Source organism: Parasteatoda tepidariorum, chromosome 9 (assembly GCF_043381705.1).
Source record: "Parasteatoda tepidariorum isolate YZ-2023 chromosome 9, CAS_Ptep_4.0, whole genome shotgun sequence".
NCBI classification, from domain to species: Eukaryota; Metazoa; Arthropoda; class Arachnida; order Araneae; family Theridiidae; genus Parasteatoda; species Parasteatoda tepidariorum.
Genome location: NC_092212.1, coordinates 37,765,340 through 37,778,463, shown reverse-complemented (window position 1 = coordinate 37,778,463; position 13,124 = coordinate 37,765,340). Strand labels below are relative to the sequence as shown.

Below are 13,124 nucleotides of genomic sequence, written 5' to 3'. Positions count from 1 at the left end.
TACTGTTATAGCTAGTTTTCGGGAGGAGTTTACTTAAAACTATTTAACAATATCTACTTTATCTTGAAAAAGAAGCACTTTTATATACATGAAAAAATTATAGAAGAAATCTTAAAAGTAATTTTAATTTTCTCATAGAAAATGCTAGAATGAAATGTCTTTCCTACCAGTTTTTTCTCTCTTCCATCTTGCTATAAAGGGCTTTCAGCAAATATTATACCCCTAATAAAAAGGGCCGTAAGGCCTCAGACGCCCAGTTCCACTACAACGAACGAACGATATACCCCCGACATAACAGAAATTTACTATCCAGCTATTAAAAAGAGGGATCGACTTGTATATACCGGGATATACGGTATGCTGGTATCAATTTTTCTAAATAATTTCTGTGATGTTTAAAAAAATTTTTCTCTTCAAATTTTAGGAAAAAAATGGCAAAACCAAAATGTACGAAAAGAAAGCAATCAAATGTTCAAATACAAACGAGAAGGGAACAGAAAAAACTTAGTATGAGACAAGCTAGACAGAAATTAAAAGAAAACCCTATATTGTTTGAAGAAAGTAAAAAAAAATTGAGAGCAAGAAATCTTAAAATCTATATCAGAAAAAGATTTAACAGAAAAATCGTGACTAAATGTACTTAAATTTCTAGAAATTGATAGAGCAAGCCGTTTGGGCCCAGGGAAAAAAGAAACAAGAAGAAAAGAGAAAAAACAAAAACGCTATTTGGATGACAGTATGTTCAGCTTGCATAAAATGTTCATAAAAGAGTACGCTCAACTTTCATGTGGAGTCTGAATTTTTATTTCAATAGTCTATACATTTTAATTTATCAATATTCAGTAAGAGTTACTTAAAAAAGTGTACACCTAGGTTAAAATGGATGTTTCCTTTCATAGCAGCATGATTAATCGGAAGTAGCTCTATCTCTAATAATGAAATATTTTATTATTTACTTATTAATGTTAAACTCATATCAGTTGTACCGAATAATTAATGAATTAGTCTTCATTGATATTTTATATTTTATAACATAAAATGTCTGCTCCGTTGACTATTACATCTCCTCCGTGGACAAGGCAGAATTTAAAATATTTTAAATAAAATAGAAAACTTGACCATTATTATAAGGACATATAACAAAAATAAATAAAAGTATTTATGTAATTTTTGTCACTTTTTAATTACTTTAATTTAAGAAAAATTTTTAGTCTATTTATACCTTTTCAGTGAGAATGACCCATAAATGATTTACGCATTATTTTAGGGAATTTAAATTAAAATAATATTAAGTTTGATATTTTGACAATAAGAAATTATTTATTATATACAAGTTTCTTATTAGCGAAATCTCTAAAAGCCCTGATACTTTGACAGTTCTGTGACATTGATCAAGGTTCGTGACACAAAGAAAATGGAAGTTAAGAATTGAAAAAATTCAATTGGTTTAAAAACCGGAGAATAGAGTTATCTCCAATTTTCTCTTCTTATGTGAATAAACTAATATAGCGTCAAATGATGTATTTTAATAATGAACCTTTATGTGAATAAAGTAAAGCAAGGGGAATAATTCACTAGTAAAGGTGCAAAATGAACATACTGCAGCTTTGCTTCTGCAGTATATCAATCAGAACCTTTCATTAGTGTATGAAATCAAAACCATAGTTCAAAATATCGCCCTTATCCAGACGTTAAAAAAATACTGCCTATTGAAAAATTGTTAAGGGTCCCCTTCAAACAGAGGAGCGATTTTATTTCCATTATTTTCAACCACAGTGAAAACATTTTAATAATTATTGAAATTGTATTTAATAATTATTGAATTGAAATGTCTTCTATATGAAATTCAGTTACCAAATTTTAAATTTTAAGGTTTTGAGTATTTTTAAAATTTGAACTTTNGGCCCCTACCCCATTCATCATGAAAATTATATACAGTGAATAAAACATTTTGAATTATGTAACAATGTGGTAACATTATAATAAAGTAACCATGATTAGAAGTATGTACAAACTTGATCGGAGATTTACATTAATTGCCATTGAAAAATGAATACAGCCATGATTAGATAGATATACATGAAATACGAGCTTAAACTGTGATATTTACATTAATTGCAGTAGAAATTTGAAATTGAGCATTGAGAATTGATGATAGCATATATACACAAAATCGTGATTCAAAATCACGAAATACATGCTTAATCTGTGATATTTACATTAATTACCACGAAAAGACTGAACCAAAGTTTCTTATATATAGTAAAATTCCAAGCGTAACAGAAGGGTATCCACTCTAGGTATTTTATCCTAAGAAATGTATTAAATATATGTGAAAACAAAAAAATGTGCAATAATATGCTACTTTAAGGTGCAATGTTTAATTTAATTGCATAAAGGAGACTCCTCGCAATAATGAGACACCTTGCAATAAAGGAGTCTCATAATTCAATTGCCAGGTAATTAAAAGCGTCCGTAACAGAGAGGACAAAGAAAATCCCACATTTTTGACATGCATTGTTATTTCCGCTATATTCTGTGATTTGGAACATCCCAAACATTATTTGCAATTTTTTTTTAATTATCACATTTCAAGGTAAAATAAATTATTATAAGACTTTTTAAATTGCTTACACATTTTTATTAACTTCAAAAAATGCAATGTAACAGAGGGGACATTTTGAAAATTTGACAAATAGTTACAGGGAAATATCATGTCATTTAATTAAACATTGCACCTTAAAATAACATATTATTGCACAATTTTTTGTCTTCACATATATTTAATACATTTTTTATAATAAAATACCTGTTTAATTTCCCCTCTGTTACGCTTGGAATTCTACTACTGGTTTCAGTTGGCATGGAATTCAACTATAGGTTTTATTTATTTATGCATATTGCTAGGCTAAATACCTTTAAATAAGACTTACTGAACTGAAAGCTTAAAGTTATAACATTAACTATGCTACCACTAAAAAAAATTGCCCAAAAAAGGATGAGGTTTTTTTTTCCATTATAACCGGTTTTTAACCTCCAATCCAATTCTGAGTTCACGACTATCAATGAACCTGGTAATTTTGAACCCAACCCAGAAGACAGTGGAATTCCTGTATCAAGCATTGGGGCAAACTATAGCCTTCGTGGAGGGCTTATTTTATTAACTGTCCCGGATTTGAGTTACATGGAATGGAAAAGAAACCGCCGAAACTGCCCACTGTTAGCTCAATGGTAGAGAGATTCTAACCCATGATCCCTTTTTCCAGCCATGGCAGGGATTCGAGTCTGGGGAATCACAATGGAAGGCGAACTCTCTATTCCCGAAACTACGACGGTTCAGGTATTTAAGGTCTCTCCTCTAAACGTGTAGGACATCAAAAAAAGTATAAATAACAATAAGGCTCATACTCACCGGCGTTCAAAAAATAGACTATGCCCCCATCCTTGTGCCTATAGGGATAAGCCCCTCCACAATCACTCTCCGACAAAATATTTAATTCCTCAGGATCTTGATCCCTTTTATAAACATCAGGATAATTCTTGAGCATTGTGTAGAAATTGCGTACAAGTTCCATCGCCCTATCTGTATCGAATTTTCTTGCTCGTAGAAATTGCAACAAGTAAGAGTCATCAGTCCAAATATCCAGATTTCTTTCCTCTGCAATGCAATTGTCAAGATTTAATCAAATTCAACAGGCCAAGATGTAAGCAAGTCAGCAGAATCAAGTCAAAATCATTACAGTGGGAAAAGTTATTTCTGAGATATACGTATTAACACGCTGAATGACTTGCTCGTCTGGCCGCACGGTAAATAACTATAAACTAAAATTGCAAATATAGACAGAGTTTGCTAGTTTATAAAAGGTTTAGCTTGACTTAATCTGAAAAAAGTGGTGAATTTTATATGCCTACGAATTGTTTAAAAATAGTGGTGAATAAAAATCCACTGAATTGAATTTATTAAACCAAGAATCACAACAATTAAGTGAATTTTGAATAAATTTTCTGCAATTCCATAAAAGAGTGTAAATTTTATAGTTCTATATCATGTTATACGCTGTCAGCCAGCTGTTTTTCGCGGCCTATGTGAAAGGTCAGTGTCAGCAAACGGTGGCAGAAGCCAGGGCTAAAGAGAATAGAAGGGCTGGTTCACTCCTTTGAAGAAACTCTCGNGATAATTCTTGAGCATTGTGTAGAAATTGCGTACAAGTTCCATCGCCCTATCTGTATCGAATTTTCTTGCTCGTAGAAATTGCAACAAGTAAGAGTCATCAGTCCAAATATCCAGATTTCTTTCCTCTGCAATGCAATTGTCAAGATTTAATCAAATTCAACAGGCCAAGATGTAAGCAAGTCAGCAGAATCAAGTCAAAATCATTACAGTGGGAAAAGTTATTTCTGAGATATACGTATTAACACGTTGAATGCCACGCTAATTTTACATGACTTGCTCGTCTGGCCGCACGGTAAATAACTACAAACTAAAATTGCAAATATAGACAGAGTTTGCTAGTTTATAAAAGGCTTAGCTTGACTTAATCTGGAAAAAGTGGTGAATTTTATATGTCTACGAATTGTTTAAAAATAGTGGTGAATAAAAATCCACTGAATTGAATTTATTAAACCAAGAATCACAACAATTAAGTAAATTTTGAATAAATTTTCTGCAATTCCATAAAATAGTGTAAATTTTATAGTTCTATATCATGTTATACGCTGTCAGCCAGCTGTTTTTCGCGGCCTGTGTGAAAGGTCAGTGTCAGCAAACGGTGGCAGAAGCTGCCTAAATGAAATTTCAGTGTCAGCCACCGGTGGTTGACATGACCGAAATGTAATTTCAGTGTCAACCACCGATGGCTGAAGCGGCGCTCAACGTGTTAACCTTTTCGGCAGGGGCAAGTCATAATTGTATTCGTACGGAATAAGAAATAGGAGAGTAAAAAATAAAAAGCGGTAGCTTAAATTTGGGCCCAGCTAATTTGACAGACTTATTTTTGCCGTCACTTTAAATCTGACACATCCAATCCTTATGTGTAAAAAGTGTAACTATACAAATTATAATTCGAACTAAGTAGTGGTGAATTAAATAAAGCAAACTACTATTACCCATCCCCAAAATAAAAAGCTATAAAATTAGTTTGGCTACCAGTTTTATCTTTTTTACCCTGATTATCGACTCCCTGACAAATCATATATGACTCGCTCGTCTCGAAGACGTAAAGGGTTGCAAACTGTCGACACTGAAAATTTCTTCTTGTAGTAGAAAAATTGTATGTTTTAATGCATAAATCAGCGTTTCTCAACCTTTCAGTATTCACGGCCCAGTTTTCAATCATAATTTTCATCGCGCCCCCCACTTGCAGTAAAATGTATGCAACAATAATGTATATTGAGTATTTTCAATTCCGTCTTTAAATTATTTTTAACTAACTATCAAAACAAAAGTAAAGTAAAAATCAGCAGCAATTGAGATTGTAGAAACTATGTTTGGAGTTAATTTTTCAAAATAATTACAGTCTATACCTCTTTCAAATGATACTGTTGCTCGTCGAATTGGTGATACAGCTGAAAATGTAGTGTCAGCTTTTCTAGATGTTGCGTGACAAAATTTTTTCAATAAACTTTGAAGCAAGAGATATTAATAAAGATGCTCATTTTATTGCCTATGTTTGATTTTGTGATAATATGTCAGTAGTAGAACTACTTTTCTGCAAATCAATAGAACTCAAAACAACAGCGCTAGCATTATTTGCTATTTTAAATGATGTTATAAATGATGCAAACACAGAATGCAAAAATTGCATCGGAATATGCACTGGAATATGCATTGGAATATGCTTGCTTAATATCCGGAAGGTTCGAAAGTATACAAGCACTAGTAAAACAAAAATCGCCTCAATGCGTCTGGACACATTGCATGATCCACAGAGAAGCTTTGGGTTCGAAAGAAATACGTCCTGGTTTAAATATTGTATTAACTGCGGTTGTAACCATTTCAAATTATATAAAAATGAGAACCCTGAGACCGAGAATCTTTTCTGCTCTTTGTAATGACATGGGTTCAGTACATTCAGAGTTACTATTTAAATGTGAGGCAAGATGTTTATCACATGAGAAATTTTTGCAACGTGCTCATGAATTAAGAGAAGAAATCGTCATTTTCTTAGAAGATAACAGACCGGAAACCGGGAATTTACACTATAGTTTATTTGTGATGAAATTGAGATACTTGGTCGTCATATTCGAGAAATTAAATAACTTGAATCTTAAACTCCAAGGAGCAAATACACATATGTTGGATACGAGTGATGAAGATAATGCTTTTTGTAGAAAATTAGAATTGTGGGGCAGAAATTTAAAGCAAAAAAACCTAACAATGTTTGCAAATGTGGATAATTGTACAAAAATTTATAAGGCTGAAGAATATATGAAAGTTACGTTTGTAACCATTGAAAATCATTTAGCCATTCTGGCAAAGAATTTTGAAAAATATTTTCCTGCTCATGACAAACTGCTAACAAGTTACGAGTGGGTTAGGAATCCATTTCATAAGACTCCCGAAGGACTCTCAATTGATGAGGAAGAAAAATTCATAGACTTCACGACAAGTGGCGAAACTGAAATGCAATTTAGTAAGAAATCACTATTTGAATTTTGGCAGGAGGAGGATTTTTCTGCACTGAAACAAAGGGCATTTCGCATTCTATTACCGTTTTCAATATCCTACCTTTGTGAAACTGGATTTTCTGCTGTAGCTTCTTTGAAGACAAAATATAGATCACGACTAAATATAGAAACAGGACTGACAGTGGCTATCTCTAATATTAAGCCTCACCTCAAAAAACTTTGCTCTCAGGACAGGCCCAAGGAAGTCACTAAAAATTATTAATTTTTTTTAAAAATTTATTATGTTTGATTAAGTAAGGTGGGTAAGCCAAAGGTGGCCAGTGCTCCTAACGTAGCCCCCCCCCCCAAAGTAAAATGATATTTATTTTGAATCATAAGATGTCCCTTCTGCATTGTAAATCTTATACCTGAGGTGCACGAGGCTGAATTGGAAGATATTTCCTTGAATGGCATCCATTGTATGAAGTGATTTAATTATTTGCAGTTGTCGTTCTAATTTCCAGGTGAGAAGATAATGTGTTTAAATTCTTAGAACTTTGAGTTATAATATGTTTTCTGAAAGTTTATTTCTTTTTCTTTAACCACATTACTTTAATTCGAATTAATCTATCAGATTAATAGTTTTATGTCGTGCAAATGGTAAGAGAGACCTTATGTATGTTCCCAAGTGGCGCGACACTCGGGCCACCTTCGGAAGCAAACGTGAAATCTATAAAAGAGTTAATTATAAATCATTACGTAGCATATTATTTCTCAAAAAGGAATGCTTGAATTAAATTCCAATTGATTTATTTCATTTTAAGCAAATGTGGAACTTTGGTATTTTTTAAATTTTTATAATATTTTGACGTTCTCTGCACTTTAGTAGATTTGGCGATATTTTGTTTCAAGTGTTTTGTTTTGTTTGCATTTTAAAGTCATTTTTCATGTATTTTTTTTATTTTTGTGGTAGTTATGAGTGTTTTTGTGGTAGATTCTGGTATTTTCTTGCAAATTTGGGTATTTTTAGATTAGTTATGGGTTTAGTTAGTTAACTCTATGGTTATTTAACTTTTACTTGTTAGTTAATCCTTTTGAAAAAATTAACTCAGCAATTCTTGATTAATTCTAATGAGTGAACTCAAAAGAATCGCTAGTGACTTCACGCAAGAACTATCAAAGTAAAATCAATAAACAAATTACACAGTCTGAAAACAAATCTTTTTTAAAGTCGGGAAACTTGTTCCTACCAGCAAGACACTTAAAGTGCCTTTTTAAAAGAAGTTTGCCAGTCCAAGTGTTTTTTCTAAAGATAATTTGAGTAAGTGAAAAAGTGATTTCAAAACATGGCTCACCTTTGGAACCTGTGCGAAACCTTAGGTGCAGAAGCTAAAATTTTATTTTACAATTAAAAGTATACGTGATATATATTAGAGATAGGTGAAAGATGTTACAGAAAAAATTCAGATACACAGACTTAATCAGAAAATTATTTTAAAAAAATCCTTAAGGCCAAGCCACCCTTGGCTCCCCACCTTAAATTTTGATTTAATAAGTTGTTTCACTTTAAGTTATTAAGTATGTCAAAATGTATTTTGTTTTCTATGTATATGTGTGCTTTCCTTTCATCCAGTTAGTCAATTTTTTTAAATAATATTTTCTCTTGAATATTCTCGCGCCACCCCTCTGGTGTGCTCGCGCCCCCCTAGGGGGGCGCGCCCCACAGGTTGAGAATCGCTGGCATAAATGTCTTCATTTAGTATTAATTTAGTATCATATTTAGTATTTGATTTAAAGTTATTTTATTTACCACTGAATGTGAATAATTCAAAAATTAATTTTAAAAAAAGCCTCCTTGTTCCAGTTCTGTCAATGTGAAGCTTTCAAAATTTTCACAAAATTATCCAAAATTCTGAAAGCTTTAAATTTTGACTGTCTGTAACTCCATAAAATGGTTTGCAAATAACGAAGTTTTAGCCCTGCGTATTTAACCTCTTTTTGCCTAGTGTTCATCTAAAAAAATGATTCCATTTTTCAAAAAAGAAAAAAAGTTGCAGCCTAAGTAAATAAATTCTGTACAAAACCTTTACAAAAGTGAATCGGCACAAGCTTTCCTTGAGACAAAAACCTTTACAAAAGCTGCAGCTTAGGTTCAGGTAAAAAAGTATACCTACATAAAAGCTGCAGCTTTGATAAAGGTTTTTAACAATTATAAAAGTTGCAGGTTTTTTCTAGCTAATTTATCTTCACAACACTGTAGCTTTTGCAGTTTTTTTGCATTAGGAAAAGCTTGAGCCGATTCTCTTAAGCTGTTGTAAAGGGTTTTTTTTTTGCATTACACACAATTAATACAGTGTTTAATATACGTACCGAAATTTTAAAAACTCAGAAATATATTTAAAAATTTCCATGCAATGTTAATTAGACTAAATTATACTTAACATGAGAAAAATAATAATCTCTAAAGAATTTTATTTATATGGTATATTATAGGTCAGTGACATCTATTATTAATAAAAAATAAGATAATCACAAAAAAATTAATAAATAAGATAATCTCAAAAATATTAATTTTAAAAACAAATTTAGGCATAGTTATGCTATTTTTGAAAATTGTTAAAGATACTCTGAATTAACTGTTAAGTGCTCGTGTGACCCTGACACGTGAAAAGAATAAGAAAAAGAAACTATAATTAAATAATTTGAAATAAAATTTGATTTACTGAATGACAGCGAAAAAATTTATAACGATTTCTGCAGATGCCATTTGTGTGAGCTATATTTTCTTCCTTAAAATTTAAATACATTTTATAATAATAACTTAATTTTATAATTCAAATAGTCAGGAAATATTATTCTTTACAGGTTTATATACATAGTCTTGTAAAATTATTTGAAAATTCTGCTCTAATGCTTCAGAAAAACTCTTAAAGTTTAAGCAATTGAAACAAAAAACCAACTTTAAATTGGGTACATATTTAATTGTATCAGAAAAAGTTTAAAGAAATATAGATGTAAAGAAGTATTAAATATAGATATAAGTATATATAAAAGTAAAATATGAAAGAATTACAGGAAAAAATGAAGGTTTTGGAGAACTTGCATGAAATCCTGCATGGCACATGTAAAATCACTGTAGGCCAAGTAAAGGCAAAATAAGTGACTTTTTTAACGTTTTTGTGCAGAATTTTTCATTCAAGCAGTTTACCATTATAATTTATTTAGAAGAAACAATCTACCTTAATAAAATGATTTTATTTGGATTTGAAGTCGAAATATAACGATCTTTTGAATATAAAATGATAGAAAACAGAAAAAAATAAACTTGGTCTAATCTAGGGATGTATCCCGGTATTAAAATTTTGTCGGTGAAAATTAAATATCTAAGTATGTGATCTAAGAATCTAATCTATCTTCCTAAGAATGTGAATGCTCCTAAGAAATAAGTAATATTCTTCTTAAGAATGATTTTCATAATTGGAAGTATTAAATTCAAGATATGGAAAAAGGAGCCTTATGGAAAAAGAAGCATAAAATTTACGAACACTGCAGATGTAAAAATAAAATTTATAAAAAAAAATTTCGGATAAAAAAGGCAGATATGTTTTAGTCACACGACTGGCAAACTTGCCAGCTAATTATTAATTCTCTAACACGTTCACGCCGGGAAAAGTTAAAATACTGGTAGATGAACTATTTTAATATTAGATAATATTCGGGAGGAGTTAAACTATTCTCAACAATAACAGTTCACTGCAAGGAAATTCATCTTGAACTTAAACTAAGGTGTGATTCAGAGTGCCTGTCCGCGAAGCGGACAATTGACTCTTTCATCGAAGATTGTGCCCGTGGGCACCTGGAATATTGTCTATAAGGGTGTAGGTGTTCCACAGTGGGGCTGTGGATGTCTTGATGGGCGCGGCTTGGTGGGGTGAACTCCGCCTCAACGTCTTTTCTGTGAGCAGAGATCTAAGTAGATTCTGAAGATCTGGATCCTTGAGAAGCTGTTGCATTTCCTTGAATAACAGAAGGAACCTAGTTGCTTTGTCTGTGGTTTTGATGGCCTGGGCGGGTCTGAAGAAGCAATTCAATATAAAAATTGCATCCGTTAAAAACAATTGGTAGTTATGGATTTTTATTATTCCCGGAAAAAAACTAAAAAATGAAATTTATTGTTACAAGTTTTTACTCCGGTGCGCTGCCAAGATGAGACAATCTAGCGTGACCCACCAGTGGGTCACCCCGGCGTGAACGTATTAAATATCGTAGACATCAATTACTTTGGAGTTGGCAGCCCTGACTTTAATAAAAGTAATTTTTTGAGTTCAATGCAAGAGTCTGGTAAGTAAGATCTTCAACCTCTGCTACTACCTTCTCTGACGTTTCCTGACATGGAATTTCATCCGCATGATGCACCATTCTTATGCGTCCTATCGGGCCTAAAAATCAGTCGTAATATTTTTTGAGACACCCTTTTATCACGTTGAATGCCACACTAATTTTACATGGCTTGTCCGTCTGGCCAAACGGTAAATATATACAAACTAAATTTTCAAATTTGACATATTTTGCTGGTTTTTTAAAAGGTTTAGCACGACATATCTGAAAAAAAGTGGTGAATAATATAAGACTACGAATTGTTTAGAAATTGTGGTGGATAAAAATCTACTAAATTGAATTTATTAAACCAAGAATCACAATTGATAAACTACCACTAGAAAATATTTATTCGCTGTCCGGAGCAAGTTGGCATCTCTGTGTATATAAATAAAACTATTTTTGTGTGTTCTATATTGCATTAATTTCTTTAAACCATTTTAGTAACGATAATAATATAAAAATATTAAAAATTTACGAAGATTATGTGTTTCAAATAATCTTGGCTTCGCCGGTAACCGGTGACCCCCATGGCATTCAGCGTGTCAAAATGTACAAAATTCTTCATCATCTTACCAGCTATCAATCTCTTTAATTCTGCAAGAGCCTGTTCACGAATTTCTTCAGTTTCATTTAATTCTTCTTTTGCTTTTTCCACCATCCAATCTGTCAGGTAACCCATCCGGTAAGGCAAAAAGCCTTTAGCTGCCATCATACTGTCGTAGCTATTTTCCATAGTTGGTAGTTTTTACCTAATAATATAGTCAAAAGGTAAACACTTAGCAATTAAGGCATTTACTAGAATATGCCCAAACTTTATTTAACAATGTTTGGAACACTTATATGAGTAAGACGCATTATCTATTAAAATCTTGGTACATGAAGATTGGAAGAATTAACTTTAAGCGTGTTAATAAATACGTTTGGGCTATTTAATAATAAATAATGCACTCTGTGAATGCGTGATGAGTTTTTTTCTGACGTGCGCGCGATGTTTACGATGTCACCTGATCAGCCATCGCAACAGCATATTTCCAAAAACACGGAATCTATATTTATCCTAACAACTTCCTATTTTAGGAGGTAAAAATTTTTCCAAGCAATTTCAAGCAATTTTTTCCATATTAATTACCGGAAAAAACAAGTCATACGAGTAAAATCCACCACACCTAGTCAAATTAGTAATCAGCTGAGACTACTTAAAAAACACTTAGGAATTAATTTGGGCTCTAGCCAACTAATTTCGTAAAGACAGGTAAAAATATAGCTATTGTTCTAGTAAATAACATTTAACATCTTGAAGCAATTAATTTTTATATAAATATTGAAGAAGAATAAAATATTTAAAACATATTTTAAAGGGGACAGTGCTGACAGAGACAGAAGTGACAAAATCCAGAGAAAAAAAAGTTATGGTAATTTTTTTAAAAAATAAACTAGCTCTTAGAAGTATTATGAATTTAAAAATATAAATTAATCTAATCTATTAAAATAAAGCAATAAAGATAAAGGGGGTAATAACTCATTTTAATTTTAAATATATTTTTATGTGGAAATGTTTAGCTTTTAGCTAATAAAAATTGTTGAAAAAGGTTTTAAAAAAAAGCTTTCCGGACTTAAAACTCTTTTGAATTATAAAATCATTTAACAACAAAAATTTCGGGGAAAATCCTAAAAATGAATGCTGCATTTTTTTCTTGCTAAAAGAGCATAATTAGCACGATTATTTATTCAGCACAATTTATAAAGAAAATCTAAGTTACTTTTTACCAAAGCATTATCCAAGGAACGAAAGTAAACAAAGCTTCTTTCCTTCAATATAAAAAATTACATTTACATGCTTTTGTTAATATCAAAGCATTATCTGAGACCTTTGGAATACGCTATGGCATAACACTTTATGTCAACAATGCTTATCAATACATTGTCTGGCAATCAATATTGAATTTTTCTCAAACCGTTTTAATTTAAATAAATTTAATTTTTAATGCTTGAATGATCTAGTGAGGGGAAAGGAATAAAATACATAATGGCATAACACTTTTTCCCAACAAAGTTTGCCAATACACTGTCTTACAATCTATATTAAGACCGTTTTAATTTAATTTAATTTAATTTTTAATGCTTAAACTCACCAGTAA

General features: G+C 31.5%; 1 protein-coding gene across 1 annotated transcript in view; it reads right to left on the bottom strand.

Moving 5' to 3' along the window:
• LOC107456108 (retinaldehyde-binding protein 1) overlaps positions 1-13,124 on the bottom strand; it is a 41,875-nt gene that overhangs the window by 11,228 nt on the left and 17,523 nt on the right. Inside the window, exons 2-3 of the mRNA XM_071184929.1 lie at positions 11,560-11,735; positions 3,413-3,658 (exon numbers count right to left, since the gene is read on the bottom strand). Coding sequence (XP_071041030.1) covers positions 3,413-3,658; positions 11,560-11,719 — 406 coding nt within the window. The 5' untranslated portion in view covers positions 11,720-11,735. The remainder of the gene's footprint in view (positions 1-3,412; positions 3,659-11,559; positions 11,736-13,124) is intronic.